The 21,060-nt window shown below is 42.3% G+C and overlaps 1 protein-coding gene across 1 annotated transcript in view; it reads left to right on the top strand.

Annotated features, from left to right (window-relative positions):
• ankrd39 (ankyrin repeat domain 39) overlaps positions 1-13,529 on the top strand; it is a 28,986-nt gene extending 15,457 nt beyond the window's left edge. The window contains exon 4 of the mRNA XM_041836167.2: positions 12,530-13,529. Within this exon, the coding sequence (XP_041692101.1) occupies positions 12,530-12,643 (114 nt within the window). The 3' untranslated portion in view covers positions 12,644-13,529. The remainder of the gene's footprint in view (positions 1-12,529) is intronic.
• The last annotated feature ends 7,531 nt before the right edge of the window (positions 13,530-21,060 follow it).

Below are 21,060 nucleotides of genomic sequence, written 5' to 3'. Positions count from 1 at the left end.
TCTAAAACATATTACACTATTGAAATATGCAACCAAACCATATTACACTCTTGAATAATTCAACAATTCACAAGCATATGTGCAGACAAATAAAAGGGTTTATTTTCTCATCTGTAGGCTACACATAACATTTTAGCTTCAAGATAAAAGCACAGTGTTGCTATAACAGCATGTCTTTATCAAGTAATGTTTGCCTATCAAAAATGAATGGTTAACCCTCTCACACAAATATAAAAGCACAGTAGGCCTACCTTATAACATTACAACAAACCAGGTTTCGTCTTTATAAATATCATGCAAGTCATTGCATGTGGTAAAAGCAAATTGCGACTGAAAACGTAGGTATAATTGAATTTACCACGACAAGCTGTTTTATATGGAAGCTCATACCTGCCACCCAAAAAAATAAAGTAAAATGCGTCATGATTTGTCACAATTAGTCTGTGCTTCAGTCTGATCAACTGTAGCCTACTGATAACAACCACAGCTGCAGATAGCCTGGAGAAGCCAATGAGCTCTGATCCCATCTGGGCCAGGGGAAATATAACATCATGTTTTCATAGCCTAAGCTATGTATTTATAGCCTAAAATAGCCCATTTATTTGTGTTCTGAGAAAATGTGAATGTGATCAAATTTGATTTATATTCACACTTTGGGTGGCTAAGCTTCCTAGGCCTTTTTAATAAAAAAATATTGACTGGAATTAATCAATCAACACAATAGTGATGACATACTGTATGAGTATCTTTTTATTTACAGATGCAAAGGCCTCCACGATGCAACCCTGCATACAGCGAGCTCAGCCCTGTTAGTTTTGTTGTACATTTTTGTGCAATCGCAGTTGTCTCTTTGTTTGTGTAAAGGCTTTTAATGTTTTCATCCTCCCTAGAGTAAAAAAAATAAAAACATATCACGTGATAAAAAAATTATCTGCTCCTATCATAGCCCATGTCATAGCCCATATATAACTGTTTTTTACAGCTGGTTTATTACTATGTCATACGCTACAACTAGGGTCCAGAGTTGGTTAGGTTAGCCTACTACCAGATCAGGAAAAACTCTGGGCCCCAGGAAAACAATTCCCCCCACCACTCTAGGACCTGTGGTGCCACCTCTGAAATCACCACACAATATTACAAATAAAAAAACATATCCTGTTTGTATGATCTACATTTTACATGGTTTTGGTGGTGGGGGTTGACTTCCATAGTTTTACATGGCTCAGTGCAGCCGGCAGCTACTGCAACAATTTCAGAATGTAACAGGTTGTTACTGCAATTTCAGGTAAAAATTAAATAAAACCACCTGCGTAGCACACACCCCAGAAGCCCCTGCAGGGCGGGGGGGCTCACAAGCTTTGTGAAATTTATTTTGCGTGACCCCAACAAAATGCATATAGAAATGTGAGTTACAGTATAGATCTGTCATACTCATCGAAAGCAAGTCTAAGAAGCGGTAGATATGTTCTATGTGTGCTATTTCTATGCTTTTTTAAGTTTAGTTTTTGCGTCTTTTACTTTCGGTTTTGTACACCAGCTTCAAACAGCTGAATATACAATATTTTTGGTTATGGAAAATATATTAAACAGCGGTTTAGATGGTACAATGATTCTCTACACTATACTTGCTTGTTTTGTCACATAAACTGAAATTAGGCAAACTATTAGAATTTTAGCAACCAGGAAATGGCGGAGAGATTTCTGCTTAGTGCATCTTTAACTGTGTCATTGCAGGAGCTGTCACATGCTGAAAATGATTCCAGAATATATGCTATAAAGAGTTGTCTGTAGCTCTTAAATTATTTATGGCTGTTCAAATTCATCTTCTTTAATTATTTTTAATTTGACAAAATACAGTTTTTCCATCAAGAGAATAAATGTTCTTTAGCCTATTGTGTATTTAAGTGTTTGTATTATATGTTTGCCGTGTTATGTATTCTAAGGGTTTTCTCGTGCTATTTTGTATTTAATGTTTGATTATGTAAATTCTGCATTCAGTTTGTCTAAACTGTGAGCAAGAATGAATGAAGCCAAAGTCAGTCGCTTTTGAAAATATCAATGTGACCTAAAAATAGGATATGATGACAAAGGTTTTCGAAATTGCTCAACAAATCATTGTAGGGTAATGGCAGGCAGGAATTGAGCTTCAGGTAGGCCTACAGATATTCTACAATTAAATAATTTAAATAATTAAACATGAAGTAGCAAGTTAAGCAATGTTGCCATATACCTAATATGTTGACCTTTATGTTATTGGTTAGGCTACAGTGAAATGTGTGAGCTTTTAGATATAGGCCTAATAGATACTAATATTGAAGCGGCTCAGATGTAGCCTAATGGCTTAATACTAGATAGGTCTATTTATTGCACATACACTGAGTGTACAGAACATTAAGGACACCTTCCTAATATTGGGTTGCACCCGCCCCCCTTTTGCCCTCAGAACAGCCTCAATTCATCGGGGCATAGACTCTACAAGGTGTCGAAAGCGTTCCACAGAGATGATGGCTAATGTTGACTCCAATGCTTCCCACAGTTGTGTCAAGTTGGCTGGATGTCCTTTCGGTGGTGGACCATACCCCGTTCAAAGGCACTTCAATCTTTTGTCTTGCCCCTTCACCCTCTGAATGGCACATATACATACAGTGAGGGAAAAAAGTATTTGATCCCCTGCTGATTTTGTACGTTTGCCCACTGACAAAGAAATGATCAGTCTATAATTGTAATGGTAGGTTTATTTGAACAGTGAGAGACAGAATAACAACAACAAAATCCAGAAAAACGCATGTCAAAAATGTTATAAATTGATTTGCATTTTAATGAGGGAAATAAGTATTTGACCCCCTCTCAATCAGAAAGATTTCTGGCTCCCAGGTGTCTTTTATACAGGTAACGAGCTGAGATTAGGAGCACACTCTTAAAGGGAGTGCTCCTAATCTCAGTTTGTTACCTGTATAAAAGAACCTGTACACAGAAGCAATCAGTCAATCAGATTCCAAACTCTCCACCATGGCCAAGACCAAAGAGCTCTCCAAGGATGTCAGGGACAAGATTGTAGACCTACACAAGGCTGGAATGGGCTACAAAACCATCGGCAAGCAGCTTGGTGAGAAGGTGACAACAGTTGGTGCGATTATTCGCAAATGGAAGAAACACAAAATAACTGTCAATCTCCCTCTGCCTGGGGCTCCATGCAAGATCTCACCTCGTGGAGTTGCAATGATCATGAGAACAGTGAGGAATCAGCCCAGAACTACACGGGAGGATCTTGTCAATGATCTCAAGGCAGCTGGGACCATAGTCACCAAGAAAACAATTGGTAACACACTACGCCGTGAAGGACTGAAATCCTGCAGCACCCGCAAGGTCCCCCTGCTCAAGAAAGCACATATACAGGCCCGTCTGAAGTTTGCCAGTGAACATCTGAATGATTCAGAGGAGAACTGGTTGAAAGTGTTGTGGTCAGATGAGACCAAAATCGAGCTCTTTGGCATCAACTCAACTCGCCATGTTTGGAGGAGGAGGAATGCTGCCTATGACCTCAAGAACACCATCCCCACCGTCAAACATGGAGGTGGAAACATTATGCTTTGTGGGTGTTTTTCTGCTAAGGGGACAGGACAACTTCACCGCATCAAAGGGACGATGGACGGGGCCATGTACCGTCAACTCTTGGGTAAGAACCTCCTTCCCTCAGCCAGGGCATTGAAAATGGGTCGTGGATGGGTATTCCAGCATGACAATGACCCAAAACACACGGACAAGGCAACAAAGGAGTGGCTCAAGAAGAAGCACATTAAGGTCCTGGAGTGGCCTAGCCAGTCTCCAGACCTTAATCACATAGAAAATCTGTGGAGGGAGCTGAAGGTTCGAGTTGCCAAATGTCAGCCTCGAAACCTTAATGACTTCGAGAAGATCTGCAAAGAGGAGTGGGACAAAATCCCTCCTGAGATGTGTGCAAACCTGGTATCCAACTACAAAAAAACGTCTGACCTCTGTGATTGCCAACAAGGGTTTTGCCACCAAGTACTAAGTCATGTTTTGCAGAGGGGTCAAATACTTATTTCCCTCATTAAAATGCAAATCAATTTATAACATTTTTGACATGCGTTTCTCTGGATTTTTGTTGTTGTTATTCTGTCTCTCACTGTTCAAATAAACCTACCATTAACATTATAGACTGATCATGTCTTTGTCAGTGGGCAAACATACAAAATCAGCAGGGGATCAAATACTTTTTTCCCTCACTGTAATCCATGTCTCAATTGTCTCAAGGCTTAAACATCCTTATTTAACCTGTGACATCAATAAGTGACATCAATAAGGGATCATAGCTTTTACCTGGATTCACCTTGTCAGTCTATGTCATAGAAAGAGCAGGTATCCTTAATGTTTTGTACACTCAGTGTACATGAAAGTGATGTCAATATTCAGCCTAATAATCTAGATATTATATAATTTGGTTATCTCGGTTTTCATACAAATAAATATGTCCTTGCTTCGCTTGTTTATAACATTGTGAACTTTTTAGTCTATTTATATTCAACAAATACGTTTTCGGTGGTCACAGAGAGACAGATAAACATCTTCATTCTATGTTTAGCAGAGATTTTCTGTGAGTAAAGTGACACGGGAGGGCAAACTGTGATCTAACAACTCACTTATCTGTTCTACGAGTGGTCTGAGGCAGGCATTATATTACAAGCAATTGCAACGTTAATAAGGACGGTTTTGGGAAACGGCTCAGAAATTTAAAGATGCTCCTACGAAGGTTCTAATGATGAACTTAGCCTTAAGATGCTTTTGTGAAACCGAGCCCAAGACCAAAGCCAGGTCCCAGGTCGGTACGATAGGCTTAAACACTGGTCTGAGCCGACGGAAGCCTTTCAGGAACCGCACCACCAGAGGATGAGACCCCGGGGTAGAGCCATCAATCCCTATATGACACGGCAATATGGCTGCCACATAAACTTTCAATGTAAAAAAAGAAAAGCCAGGCTCAAAAAGCTCTTGCAAGAACATCAAAATGTCCACCAAAGAGCTCTGAAAAGAAGAAGCTCCTTTAATCTGACACCAACCCTCAAACGCATCACTTATACGTATTCAACCCCCTCGTAGAGGTTGCTTGTGCTGGCTGTATAGTCGTAATCATGTTCGAGGGTAAACCCCTAGCCGTGAATTTCAGCCTTTCAGGGGCCAAACCCACAGATTCTGCAACAGGAAATGCGCACTGCTCCCTATGAGCAGATAAAGGGCAAAGTTCAAGAGAGATAGAGACCACGTCTCCCCCTGCCTGTTGATGTACACCACCGACATCCTGTTGTCAGACCTTACCAACACATGGTGGGCCATCAATATCAGAAGAAAATGCCTCAGCGCCAGCAAAACAGCCAGTAGCTCCAGGTAATTGATATGCAGCACCCTTAGCGTTGTCAACCAAACCCCCCTTTCCAAGTATCCCACACACAGTCGTGATCACCTGGCCCATGGGAACCCCTTAGGGCATGGTCGGAGGTTCAAATACGGTTGGTTAGCCGTTTTGAGCTTACTCTTACCACTAGCCATCTTACTCAAGCAAGGAAGCACAAGCAGAGCAGAAGTGGTAGGCTTTTAGCAAATACAAATCCTACCCAAGCAAGGAAGCATTAGCTACACAAGCAGAGCAGAAATTAGTTCGCTTTTAGCAAACACAAAAACTGATAATGAGACCCAAACCTCGCAACATCTAGGGGGACGAGTACTCTCTCCCCACTAACAGACACCTAAGTCGTAAATTGCGTGACACGTTCTCCTTCAGGTGAGCTGAAGAGCAAAGAATTTAGGAAATTAATGCAAGCCCCGGTGTTATAGCAGGGCTTTCGAGGGCACACTCTGCATTCATTGACCCGTTGGGCGTTTTTTGTTTTCTTCAGGTGAATATGATTGGTTGTTGACATCCCATAGTATGTTATACAGAGTGACCGACTGAAAGGGAACTGCCGATTTTTCTCTCTGCCCCATGGCAAAAAAAAAGAATCCCCCCAAAAATAAATCAATAAAAATTGTTGGGGGGGGGGCCCTTGCTCGGACCTTGTGTGGGGGGGGGGGAACTGCGCTACGCCACTGAATAAAACAAGTCTCAAATATGAGGAAAATGTCTACATTTCAGCTGTTACAAAAACATTGCTCTGCTATTAACATTTATACTGTAGGAGTGTTAGCTCAACAAGACAATTCTGTTTACACTGCCCTGCTTCAAGGGGGGCAACTGTCGAGACATAGCAAGTACGCAAGTTTACATTTGAGTAATATGTGTAGTCAACGGTATTTTTATGAAAAGTGTAGTAAGTGTGAAGAGGCTCTTTCATTGGGCCCTGCTGGTAGGCGGTGTTTCCATTGCGCTCTTCAAACCACATCCAGTGCCGTAACTGGACGGGTGCCAGGCCACATCTGGAGCTCATTGCAGCTGACGGCACGCTGCACTAGGGGAGAGAGAGGGGGTGAATGTCATGCTGGCTAACCAGGCCAAGTGAGCCGTTAACCTTCAGTGACAAGAATGTCCTTCCACATTGTGTTGTGATTGTGACTTCAGCATACAGTACATGCGATAACACCTCATGTTGCTGTGATGCACAGAGTTGGGATGTCCTTTGGCTGTTAGCCTCTGCCGCGGCCCCAACAACCTGATGTTCCGGTTTTCAGGTTAAATGGAAAGAGAGCCTGTGACACGACTTTCGCTTTGGACGTTAACAAGGCAACACTCCAGCTTAACTCCTCCTCCACGTTTACTGGATTGGTTGAACAGTGCAGAAGAGAACCTCCCCCGACAGTTATTTTTCTTCTCGTCAAGACCAGTATGTAGGGCATCTAGTTTCAGGCATTTTATTTACGCCTGCTACATCAAGTTGTTTGGCCATTGGAGGATATGGGCAGATATTTTGGAAAAAAATATTATGGGTCCCATGGAAAATAAATAATAATATGCCACATAAGTGAGTCGGTTCTGGACGACTGTGTGATCACACTCTCCGTAGCCGTTGTGAGTAAGACCTTTACACAGGTCAACGTTCACAAGGCCAACTGGCAAGTGTCTTCACTGACATTTTCAACCTGTCCCTGACTGAGTCTGTAATACCAACATATTTCAACCAGACCATAGTCCATGTGCCCAAGAACACTAAGATAACCTGCCTAAATGACTACCGACCCGTAGAACTTACGTCTGTAGCCATGAAGTGCTTTGAAAGGCTGGTCATGGCTCACATCAACACCATTATCCCAGAAACCCTAGACCCACTCCAATTTGCATACCGCCCCAACAGATCCACAGATGAGATGATGCAATCTCTATTGCACTCCACACTGCCCTTTCCCACCTGGACAAAAGGAACACGTACGTGAGAATGCTATTTGTTGACTACAGCTCAGCGTTCAACACCATAGTGCCCTCAAAGCTCATCACTAAGCTAAGGACCCTGGGACTAAACACCTCCCTCAGCAACTGGATCCTGGACTTCCAGACGTGCCGCCCCCAGGTGGTAAGGGTAGGTAACCACATCTGCCACGCTGATCCTCAACTCGGGGACCCCTCAGGGGTGCGTGCTCAGTCCCCTCCTGTACTCCATGTTCACCCATGACTGCATGGCCAGGCACGACTCCAACACCATCATTAAGTTTGCTGACGACACAACAGTGGTAGGCCTGATCACCAACAATGATGAGACAGCCTATAGGGAGGAGGTCAGAGACCTGGCCGTGTGGAGCCAGGATAACAACCTCTCTCTCAACGTGATCAAGACAAAGGAGATGATTGTGGACTACAGGAAAAGGAGGACCGAGCACGCCCCCATTCTCATCGACGGGGCTGTAGTGGAGCAGGTTGAGAGCTTCAAGTTTCTTGGTGTCCACATCACCAACAAACTATCGTGGTCCAAACACAACAAGAAAGTCGTGAAGAGGGCACGACAAAGCCTATTCCCCCTCAAGAGACTGAAAAGATTTGGCATGGGTCCTCAGATCCTCAAAAAGTTATACAGCTGCACCATCGAGAGCATCCTGACTGGATGCATCACCGCCTGGTATGGCAACTGCTCTGCCTCAACTGCAAGGCACTACAGAGGGTAGTGCGTACGACCCAGTATATCACTGGGGCCAAACTTCCTGCCATCCAGGACCTCTATACTAGGCAGTGTCAGAGGAAGGCCCTCAAAATTGCCAAAGACTCCAGCCACCCTAGTCATAGACTGTTCTCTCTGCTACCGCACAGCAAGCGGTACCGGAGCGCCAAGTCTAGGTCCAAAAGGCTTCTTAACAGCTTCTACCCCCAAGCCATAAGACTCCTGAACAGCTAATCAAATGGCTACCCGGACTATTTGCATTGTCCTCTTTTTACGCTGCTGCTACTCTCTGTTTATTATCTATGCATAGTCACTTTACCTCTACCTACATTTACATATTACCTCAATGACCTCGAATAACCTGTGCCCCCGCACATTGACTCTGTACCGGTACCCCCTGTATATAGCCTCGCTACCGCTATTTTACTGCTGCTCTTTAATTATTTGTTATTTTTCTTTTTTCTTTTTCTTTTTTTCTTTTGACTTATCTTTTTTTTACTGAACACTTATTTTTCTTAAAACTGCATTGTTGGTTAAGGGCTTGTAAGTAAGCATTTCACTGTAAGGTCTACACCTGTTGTATTCAGTGCATGTGACAAATACAATTTGATTAGATTTTTTTGATTCATTTCCGATGGCACACAGATAATCATAGCTAATCATGGCGGCCTATCTGATTATATCTTTGCCAGATTTTGGGAAAGACACACAATCACTCTAAAAAGTTGATGGTGTCTCGCATTTGCCAATGAGCGAGCTAATGAAAACCTTATGTGGCATTGAGGGAAATGGAGGAATATTAAAGGCTTTCTCATTCCTTTTTGATATGTTTTCATGTGTCGGCTTGTATTGGAGAATTGCTTGCTCTTTGATGTGATAAACACATCAAAGAGCGAGCAATTGTAATGGGTACAAATCTACTCTTGAACTGTGTTGAGAATAATAAACATATTGCTGAACAATAATGCAACTTTGCTACCCATGTTATATGTACTTAAAAAACACAGATCAAAATGTAATTTGCACTATATACGCTTTTCTCAAGGTTTCAAAGCCTTTTACAGATAGTGGCAACTCATCTCATTCACAATGTTACTATACAGTAGATGAATGGATTGATTTTCACAAATCCCACATTTTGATTATTTCTGTATACATCTGCATACCTGAAAGTGTAAACAATACGGATGATTCACTGAAAAAGGTAACTTCACTCTAAAGACATGTGCTATTCCCCTCAAAGAATGTTCCTCTCTCGCTCTCTCTCTCTCTATCGCCCTCTCTCTCTCTCTCCTCTCTCTTGCTTTCTCTTTCTCTCTGTCTCTCTCTTTGAAACTATCTTCTCCTTATGTGAAAACTAGAGGAGGACTCCACAAGATGAGGAATTTGGATACAGCTCTATTTAGTGGGATTTATTTGGAAAGCAATTAAACTTCCCTTGGCCCTAGAACCCACTTCCTCGATAATGAAACCAAGTTAAGCCAGGACTGGATGTTATTCCCCTCAGAAATAGAAGGTGGTCTGAAAACGCTGGTTTTCGAGAACTTTAGTGCAGGAGCTACATTTAAACAGGGCCTGCTGTTGCCAGAGGAGTAGAAAGACTGGATTGTGTGCATATTTGTAGAACATGTCTGCTCCCTGTTGCCTTCTGTAAACTTTGGCAAACAGGCAAGGACATAAACAGAGCTGAAGGCTTTACACCTCTGGTAAAGTTGAATCAATCAAAACTGGGTCTGAATTAATGTTATTGCACTACAATAAATAATGTTTTGATACATGAACTGAACTGTGTTTACCATGTTAAATAAATTGCCTCCCGGAAACGTTACAATTCCATTGAATAGGGCCCCTAGTTTTGCTGGATTTTAGACTCAGTGACAGCATATACTGTAGGTAATTGAATGAGAAAATATAAAAAATAACATTCTCATTTCTTTTTTACTTTAAGAAAAATGTATTAAGGAAATATATACAGTATATATTATATATACAGTATATATTTCATATTTTTTCACTGCAACCGCCAACAACAGGAAGACTCAGGAGCCCACTCTCAATGAGTATAGACAGCCTGCTTCTGCCTGCTGCCGCTCTGCTAATCATCAGATGGGGGGAGGAGAGGAGGTAGGGGGCCCACGTGGGTAACTGGTGGGCCCTGCCTTGATTGGGTAACTGACTAATAAAATATGTTTTTTTTACTGCGTAATAAATAAATGTGACTGGTCAATTGTGTGAGTCAGGGGCTATGCCCAAGACCGTAGGGCAGGACTGCCCAACCTTGTTCCTGGAGAGCTACCGTCCTGTAGGTTTTTGCTCCAACCCTAATCTAGCTCACCTGATTCTAATAATTAGCAGGTTGATAAGATGAATCAGGTTAGTAACACCTGGGGTTGGAGCGAAAACCTACAGGAGGGTAGCTCTCCAGGAACAGGGTTGGGCAACCCTGCCATAGGGGGTCCAAGAGGCAAAACATTTTTTTTGTATTATTACAATTTTTTATCCAACCACAGGAGCTCGCGCTCAATGTTCAAAATACACCAGAGAGCATAATTTAGCCACAGAGGATCAATAGTTTATAAAAACTAACTGTGGATTAAGTTTTATGACAAGCACATACAGTGAGGGAAAAAAGTATTTGATCCCCTGCTGATTTTGTACGTTTGCCCACTGACAAAGACATGATCAGTCTATAATTTTAATGGTAGGTTTATTTGAACAGTGAGAGACAGAATAACAACAACAAAAATCCAGAAAAACGCATGTTAAAAATGTTATAAATTGATTTGCATTTTAATGAGGGAAATAAGTATTTGACCCCTCTGCAAAACATGACTTAGTACTTGGTGGCAAAACCCTTGTTGGCAATCACAGAGGTCAGACGTTTCTTGTAGTTGGCCACCAGGTTTGCACACATCTCAGGAGGGATTTTGTCCCACTCCTCTTTGCAGATCTTCTCCAAGTCATTAAGGTTTCGAGGCTGACGTTTGGCAACTCGAACCTTCAGCTTCCTCCACAGATTTTCTATGGGATTAAGGTCTGGAGACTGGCTAGGCCACTCCAGGACCTTAATGTGCTTCTTCTTGAGCCACTCCTTTGTTGCCTTGGCTGTGTGTTTTGGGTCATTGTCATGCTGGAATACCCATCCACGACCCATTTTCAATGCCCTGGCTGAGGGAAGGAGGTTCTCACCCAAGATTTGACGGTACATGGCCCCGTCCATCGTCCCTTTGATGCGGTGAAGTTGTCCTGTCCCCTTAGCAGAAAAACACCCCCAAAGCATAATGTTTCCACCTCCATGTTTGACGGTGGGGATGGTGTTCTTGGGGTCATAGGCATCATTCCTCCTCCTTCACACACGGCGAGTTGAGTTGATGGCAAAGAGCTCGATTTTGGTCTCATCTGACCACAACACTTTCACCCAGTTCTCCTCTGAATCATTCAGATATTCATTGGTAAACTTCAAACGGGCCTGTATATGTGCTTTCTTGAGCAGGGGGACCTTGCGGGCGCTGCAGGATTTCAGTCCTTCACGGCGTAGTGTGTTACCAATTGTTTTCTTGGTGACTATGGTCCCAGCTGCCTTGAGATCATTAACAAGATCCTCCCGTGTAGTTCTGGGCTGATTCCTCACTGTTCTCATGATCATTGCAACTCCACGAGGTGAGATATTGCATGGAGCCCCAGGCCGAGGGAGATTGACAGTTCTTTTGTGTTTCTTCCATTTGCGAATAATCGCACCAACTGTTGTCACCTTCTCACCAAGCTGCTTGGCGATGGTCTTGTAGCCCATTCCAGCCTTGTGTAGGTCTACAATCGTGTCCCTGACATCCTTGGAGAGCTCTTTGGTCTTGGCCATGGTGGAGAGTTTGGAATCTGATTGATTGGTTGCTTCTGTGGACAGGTGTCTTTTATACAGGTAACAAACTGAGATTAGGAGCACTCCCTTTAAGAGTGTGCTCCTAATCTCAGCTCGTTACCTGTATAAAAGACACCTGGGAGCCAGAAATCTTTCTGATTGAGAGGGGGTCAAATACTTATTTCCCTCATTAAAATGCAAATCAATTTATAACATTTTTGACATGCGTTTTTCTGGATTTTTTTGTTGTTATTCTGTCTCTCACTGTTCAAATAAACCTACCATTAAAATTATGGACTGATCATGTCTTTGTCAGTGGGCAAACGTACAAAATCAGCAGGGGATCAAATACTTTTTTCCCTCACTGTACAGGTATCAGCCAACATTAAGGAAACACCAACATAAAGTGTCTTAAAAGGGTGTTGCGCCACCATGAGCTGCCAGAACAGCTTGAATACGCCTTGGCATAGATTCTACAAGTGGACCTAAAACATGCCAGAAAAAAAAAAGCCCAGAGGCCTATGATTTCTTAATCCGGCCCTGCTGAGAGTTCCTTTTGTGTGTTTGACCTACACAGGCCTGGTCGCTGTCATCTTGGATGCTGGAAAAGCTCTCCTTCCACCTGTTCTCTACACAGGAGCCATTCCCTGGTCTCCCAGCTGCAGGACCAGAGCAGGGCCTGGCCGGTTGAGCCTGAAGTAATCAGCTAAATGGCTGGCCGATGGGCACACATCTAAAAGGGAGTGGACTTCCAGACACTGGCATAGAAGACCGCCCAATATTATCTAATGTACCCTGGAATGAGGGAGGGGGGTCATAATCAAATCTCAGGGGGCTACTCCTCAAAGATCCAATTTAATCTAATTCAACTCCACCCTTGCTTTATAGCAGCCTGTTGTCTGATGATTGAAGTGATGTTGGAGATCTTACTCTCCCACTGTCCAGGTTAGCTGGTGACGGAAGGCTGCACAGACTCGGATCCAGGGGCTGCTGCCCCTCTCAATCAGCACTGTCACTATCTAGGGTGTTAAAACAGAAGTGTCAAACGCACTTTGACATGAGGCCCAAAACAAAGCTAAAGTAGTTCCCATCCTCAGACCCTGCCATAAATACTTGAATTTGCAACCCTTGACCATGGGACACTAGCATCCTCCAAGTTCTACAGCAGGGAGTGACTTTAGTAGAGGAGCATTTTTAACCAGCCCTTTAGAATGTATTGAGAATAAGGAAGAGAACCAAATTCCTGTCAGTCATCTAAAGGTGGTTTTCAGTGGTTCCGCCTTTAAAAAAAAATACATTTATTAGGATCCCTGTTAGCTACTGCTAAAGCAGTAGCTACTCTTCCTGGGGTTCACACAAAACATAAAGCATGACATAATACATCACATTAATAGAAAAGTACATCACAAGGACAGAACTTCATGCATTTTAAATAAGAGTACATGCTTTCCTACATTTATTCCTTCATAATCATGTGATTCAATGACGCTACTAAATGCCTTGCCCCTCAGCCATACCCAGTGGCGACCTGTCATTCAGGGCAGGTGCAGAGCCCCAAAAGTTTGGACACACCTACTCATTCAACGGTTTTTCTTTATTTTTACTATTTCTTATGTTGTAGAATAATAGTGAAGACATCAAAACTATGAAATAACACATATGGAATCATGTCGTAACCAAAAAAGTGTTATATCAATTCAAATATATTTTATATTTGAGATTCTTCAAATAGCCACCCTTTGCCTTGATGACAGCTTTGCACACTCATGGCATTATCTCAACCAGCTTCACCTGGAATACTTTTCCAACAGTCTTGAAGGAGTTCCCACATATGCTTAGCATTTGTTGACTGCTTTTCCTTCACTCTGCTGTCCGACTCATTCCTAACCATCTCAATTGGGTTGAGGTCGGGTGAATGTGGAGGCCAGGTCATCTGATGCAGCACTCCATCACTCTCCTTCTTGGTCAAATAGCTCTTACACAGCCTGGAGGTGTGCTGGGTCATTGTCCTGTTGAAAAACAAATGATAGTCCCACTAAGCGCAAACCAGATGGGATGGCGTATCGCTGCAGAATGCTGTGGTAGCCATGCTGGTTAAGTGTGCCTTGAATTCTAAATAAATCACAGACAGTGTCAACAGCAAAGAAACCCCACACCATCACACCTCCTCCTCCATGCTTCACGGTAGGAACCACACATGCGGAGGTCATCCGTTCACCTACTCTGCGTCTCACAAAGACACGGCAGTTGGAACCAAAACATTTTTTAATGTCCATTGCGCATATTTCTTGGCCCAAGCAAGTCTCTTCTTAGTATTGGTGTCTTTTAGTAGTGGTTTCATAGCAGCAATTCGACCATGAAGGCCTGATTCACGCAGTCTCCTCTGAAAAGTTTATGTTGAGATGTGTCTGCTACTTGAAACCTGTGAAGCATTTATTTGGGCTGCAATTTCTGAGGCTGGTATCTCTAATGAACTTATCCTCTGCAGCAGAGGTAACTCTGGGTTTTCCTTTCCTGTGGCGGTCCTCATGAGAGCCAGTTTCATGATAGAGCTTGATGGTTTTTGTGACTGCACTTGAAGAAACTTTCAAAGTTCTTGAAATGTTGCTTATTTGAGCTGTTCTGGCCATAACATAGACGTGGTCTTTTACCAAATAGGGCTATCTTCTGTATACACCCCCTACCTTGTCACAACACAACTGATTGGCTCAAATGCATTAAGAAGGAAATACATTCCACAAATTAACTTTAAACAAGGCACACCTGTTAATTGAAATGCATTCCAGGTGACTACCTCATGAAGCTGGTTGAGATAATGCCAAGAGTGTGCAAAGCTGTCATCAAGGCAAAGGGTGGCTACTTTGAAGAATCTCAAATATAAAATGTATTTTGATTTGTTTAAATTTTTTTGGTTACTACATGATTCCATATGTGTTATTTCATTGTTTTGATGTCTTCACTATTATTCTACAGTGTAGAAAATAGTACAAATAAAGAAAAACCCTGGAATGAGTAGGTGTGTCCAAACTTTTGACTGGTACTGTATATATATTTTTTGATACCTGTCACATGTCAGTTTGCAAATAATGTAAAAAGAAAATACACATTTTTTAGTTAATAAAGCCATATACATACATGGTCTCTTTTTTGCTTTCTTGAGTAAGGCAGCTCCAGAATGCAGGTGTTTCAGCCTAGCTCAGTGCTTTCTGTGGTGGTGGGGCAGCTAGCGGAAAATACGGAGCGTAGGGGTTGGTAATGTTCTCTAGTTGCGCTGTGATTGGCTCAGTGTTCTGTCACTCATGGGGACACTACGTGTCTACGGGGAGAACAAAAAAATGAAAGCCCCTTGGGTGCTGCCATAGAGTTACATAAGAAATGCCCATCCAAGAAGGCTCAAGGTCATTGCCACAGATAAAATCACGTTAAATCACGTTATATCTACCATAGCTTTGATTTGACTGTTCATGTCAACATTATACTTTCAAAATCTTAGCTAGCAAGCTAGCAGTCATCATCATGAATCAAGTTGACAATCTACTGACAAATCCTTTTCAATCCTTGTCATATGAAGAGAAATTATGAAGAGAAATTATAGATAAAACGTATCATCGGCCATTGGACATAAACATTACACAACAAGTTGGAAATCGCAAATTCAACAATGAGTGGTTGGGAAGGAATCAGTGGCTAACTGCAAGCGTTGCAAAGAAATCACTAGCATGCTATTCAGTGGAGTGGGTGTGTGGTCCAAGTCTGGGTTTAAGGGTCTCTTTTCCAAGCTTAAAAGGATAAATATTCACTTTTGTCACCGTTATAGTGCGATTAATGTATTGATTAGTGTTGTGTTGTGTAGTGGCTTTGCTGGCATGCATCCCCATTTTATTTTTATTTTTTATTTTGCCCCACCAAGATTTACATGCTAAAATCGCCACTGGTCATACCAATGAAGGATGACATGTCAGTGAGATGTGTGGAATACGAGAATGTGTCTTATTAAGACATTGTGTTTCTGTGCAGCTAGTTCCTACATACCTGAAATGAGACCGAGTGACATGCAATCATAGACTGCAGTGGACCTCTGGCATACTTCGCTCTGAGGTAACCAGAGAATGTAGTTGACTTGTCCCGAAGCCACTCCTGCGTTGTCTTGGCTGTGTGCTTAGGGTCGTTGTCCTGTTGGAAGGTGAATCTTCGCCCCGGTCTGAGGTCCTGAGTGCTCTGGAGCAGGTTTTCATCAAGGATCACTCTGTACTTTGTTCCTTTCATCTTCACTCAATCCTGACTAGTCTCCCAGTCCCTGCCGCTGAAAAGCATCCCCACAGCATGATGCTGCCACCACCATGCTTCACCATAGGGATGGTGCCAGGTTTCCTCCAGACGTGATGCTTGGCCTTCAGGCCAAAGAGTTCAATCTTGGTTTCATCAGACCAGAGAATCTTGTTTCTCATGGTCTGAGAGTCTTTAGAGAAGTGGCTTCCGTCTGGCCGCTCTACTATAAAGGCCTGATTGGTGGAGTGCTGCAGAGATGGTTGTCCTTCTAGAAGTTTCTCCCATCTCCACAGAGGAACTCTAGAGCTCTGTCAGAGTGACCTTTGGGTTCTTGGTTACCTCCCTGACCAAGGCCCTTCTCCCCCGATTGCTCAGTTTGGTCAGGCAGCCAGCTCTAGGAAGAGTCTTGGTGGTTCCAAACTTCTTCCATTTAAGAATAATGGAGGCCACTGTGTTCTTGGGGACCTTCAATACTGCAGAAATGTTGTGGTACCCTTCCCCAGATCTGTGCCTCGACACAATCCTGTCTTGGAGCTCTACGGACAATTCCTTCGACCTCATGGCATGGTTTTTGCTCTGACATGCACTGTCAACTGTGGGACCTTATATAGACAGGTGTGTGCCTTTCCAAATCATGTCCAATCAATTAAATGTACCACCGGTGGACTCCAATCAAGTTTTAGAAACATCTCGAGGATGATCAATGGACACAGGATGCACCTGAGCTTAATTTCGAGTCTCATCGCAAAGGGTCTGAATACTTATGTAAATAAATTTGCTAAAATGTCTAAAAACCTGTTTTTGTGTGTATATTGCTGAGAATTTTTATTTATTTAATGCATTTTAGAATAAGGCTGTAACTAACAAAATGTGGAAAACATCAAGGGGTCTGAATACTTTCCGAAGGCAATGTATATATCATATATGCTGAACATTGCTTGTGAAGGGTCATTTTCAAGAATGGTTGGTGTGTTTGATTTTCAGATGGAGGGAATAAGTATGCTCTTGTTATTTTATGATTATGGAGATGTAATCTCCTGAAAAGTATGCCCAGAAAAACAACCCCTAACCTTCACCACATCACTCAGAGGACAATTAGTGAGTCTGCTGTATACATTAACATGAATCATCTGTGCTTCCTGGTTCCCATCATGCAAGAGTAATTGGCAATCGATCAGCTTAACAAAAATCTCATGTAAACATTGATGGACCTACAATACTGAAGAAACTGTAAAAACACTGGGCCCTATTCAATCACAACCGGGTTCTGGAATACTGGAGTAAGGATAAAACAGCATCCTTCTTCTACCTGAATTGTATGTACTATTGGGTTCATGCACAATACAAAAAAACAACAATATTGTTTTGATCGTATCATGGAAATCCTAGGTACAAGTTTCCAATTCATAGAGCCCTTGGGATCTGTAAAATGCAGGCCCTACCAGAGCTCTATATCTCCTTTAGAAAGTAGAGTATGTGAAGTTGGGTTTTGTTCATACATTTATCATATGAAACAATAAAACCTCAATGGATGAGCACATATGTGGACAAGATGCTGTATGTAAGTACTTGTTGAGTACTATCCCTCTCCTCCTCACCCTAGGCACTATATGAAGAGGTCCTCTCCCATCTGGCTTCACTGAAGCTCTGTTTTCTCAGTCATTCAGATAGTTGATCATGCTGTTGGAAGAACCTACAGAAAAACCTTGTGCTCAAATTGATTGGCAGGCTCATTGATTCACCAATAAAGGGGAAATCAGAAGGGATGGGGAGGGGGGAGTTTGGGGAAAAGACAACAAAAAACGTATTGCATCAAGTGATACTGATCAGTTCCAGTTAAGACAATGAAGCAGATAGGCAGTCTTTGCTGCTCCATCCACTGAGCTCTGTCACACAGCACTGAAACACAAAGCAACAGCACAATCTGCACAAAGACAGAAACAATGGACAATCTCTCTGCATGAATAACAAGGGAATGCAGCACCATGCTACACATGTAATTGAACAAGATGATTGTGCTGGTGAACTGAGACACACACAGGCATACAGGCCCTCTGTCAGCAGGTGCCCAGCACACACTAGGCCATTCATATGCGCATTCCTGTCTCTCCGCTCAGAGCCCAGCAGGTTCCTCCAGGCCACTCAGGACAGGCCTGACACAAAAGGGTCTTCAATTTGCCTCAGACAACAGCCAGCATAAAGGCCCGGAAAGCCACAACAGCATGATGTCAAAGACCAGGGTGGGGGTGGGGGTTGGAGTTTGGGGCTGCGTGAGGGATGGGGGCATTGCTGATGGATGGATGGATGAGGGCTGGGCTTGGTTTGGATGTAGAGGCAGGATTGACAGAGGGTTTTTTGTTGTCTATGAAAAAGGTTATTTGTACTTGGCCAGTGACAATGGAATGCAAACAGGGAAAGGGAGGACGATTAAACAGCGCTTTTGGATGTGGAGAAGCTGGTATGGAAATCAGCATGCAAACCAATCCCAGACAGATATTGTTGATATTGTTGGTAGAAGAATGCTCTCTCTGTTCTCATGCTGATGTGTGGTTTCACCTACCTTTGGTTTTCTTTTGCAGAGGGCATTATTGGGTTTAACAGTATCCTGAACATTTACTTACTTTGAAAGGGAGGGAAAATAAATTAGTCTATCCTAAACCAATATCTATGGACCATTGTGGGACAATAAACGTTCAACTGACTTTGAAACATACGCAGCAAAGGCTTACAGTGCAACTCATAAATGAGTTTGAGACCTATGTTTTTCTTGAGCTACCATTATATGTGCACATCAGAGAGAATAGTTAATGATTAGTTGAGAGTGCATGCTTTTTATAAACCTCAGATAACACAGGGCCTTAAGTTGTATTGCTCCTTTGTGGCAGTCAGGGAGTTTTGTTCTTTGTTCCTCCTCCCTCTGCTGTAGTTGGCCAACACACACTGGGAGGCCTGGAGTCTGTTAATCTATCTAGCACATAACCCCCCACACACCCCATCCCATCCCTGCCACACACCTTGAGAGTCCCATCCCAGACCTCTGTTACCACCACAACCGCTTATTACTGTACCTCTTCACTGAGCAGAAGGAGAGAAACAAGTTCATTCAAAACACCTCCTTTTAAAATACTTAATTTAGCACTGCCTTTGTTATAACAGTATTTGCTTACTTTTATTCACAACACACCACCCACAGAGGTTTGTTTACACAGACTGTTAGTCCTATTATACTTGTGCATGAAATCACACTATGAATACTTACTAGTACATTCAGTAAAAAGCCAGTGATATGCAGGGTTGGATAGGTTACTTTCTAAATGTAATCCATTACAGTTACTAGGTACCTGTCCAAAATTCTAATCAGTAACGTAACTTTTGGATCACACAAACTCAGTAACGTAATCTGATTACTTTCAGTTACTTTTGGATGACTTTCCCCTTAAGAGGCATTAGAAGAAGACTAAAAGGATCCATCAAAAACATTTGGTGTGTCATCACAGTGGTCTCTGACTTGTGGTCAGACTCACTCAGGTGGAACAAACTTAAACTTGTGCCTTTTTTCAATGCTGAATTGAATGTCATTGAGAAAACAGAAAGGTCTCATAATGCATTTTTTCCCCACAAAAATCCTTTCTGAATTTAAAAGTAATCCAAGAAGTAATATTCTTTTTTTTTTTATCTACATATACATGTCATCAGTTACTCCCCAACCCTGGTGATATGTAAGGTCTAGTTGTCCTCTAGTAATTAAAATGGCTACTGATACTCTCAAAGAAACTAAGGTTAAACAAATTAATCTCAAAAAGTATAGCCCATTTGCCTTTGCTATCCTGTCATTATAGTGTTTGACAGAAGGCTCTTATGAAAATATATAAATATAAAAGTAGACAGTTCTTGGTAAAACTATATTAATCCTCTTTCTCAGATGGGGGTTGGAGTAAAGTATCCGGTTAAAGGAACCAAGTGAATAAATCACTAAAACCATCAGCATATGTTCCGAATTTGGTCCCGTCTTTCATGTGTCTTTGGCATAATTCAGTAACTTCAAATTCATACCTCACACATTCATTTTCATAGTGGATGACCTAATGCTGAAGCTCTGAAGGGACCTCCTCATCAATAAGAAGAAAAGAAACAAAGATACAAATAGAAAGTGTCTGTAGGGTCTCTGGTTTGAAACCATTCAGTTTACATCTAAGCATTGTGTGCTTAGCTTTGGCAAGATTGAGTGCTGTGAAAAAACGTGATGTGGTTTTCAGCACATGTCTGGGGGTTTAGCTTATGTGCTCCCCACTAATATGTAAGTTGCCCAAGTCCTATAGTATGGCTTTTTGGTTCTGCTAAGCTGAGTGTTAGGCCTAGATGTCTATGTCTGTTTCAGATCGTTCTTTGATAAGATATCTATTTCAAGTAGATTGTGTGAGGCACGATTATGCTTTCTATTTCATAATGAAGAGGCACTTTTGATACAATGCCCGAAAAACAAATGTGTTTTCTAACTGCATACAACCATCAACTCTTGTTTCTGATTGCCAGTTCCAAGGCCACCTTACCCCTCCCAGCCCTAGAGCCTCCCTTTATGTTTGTGATGATGAATGGATAGGAAGATATTGGGGTTGTGAGGAAATTAATCTACCTTGTAGAAACTCTGCAGTACTTGCCTGGAGCTGTAGCCAATGCAGCAGCAGAAAGATTATGCTTGTTCAGTTTTTCATTAGAGGATAATGGTACACCTATAATACCGGAGGAACACAATGCCATTGTTTGAGGCTTGTGAGATAGCTGGGGGGTAATTTCCACCCGTAAATTTATACAGCAGTTTTTATCCTGAGTGTCAAGACA

Source organism: Coregonus clupeaformis, chromosome 18 (genome assembly GCF_020615455.1).
Source record: "Coregonus clupeaformis isolate EN_2021a chromosome 18, ASM2061545v1, whole genome shotgun sequence".
NCBI lineage: Eukaryota > Metazoa > Chordata > Actinopteri > Salmoniformes > Salmonidae > Coregonus > Coregonus clupeaformis.
Note: the sequence above shows the minus strand (reverse complement) of the source record. Positions and strands in the feature narration are given on the sequence as shown.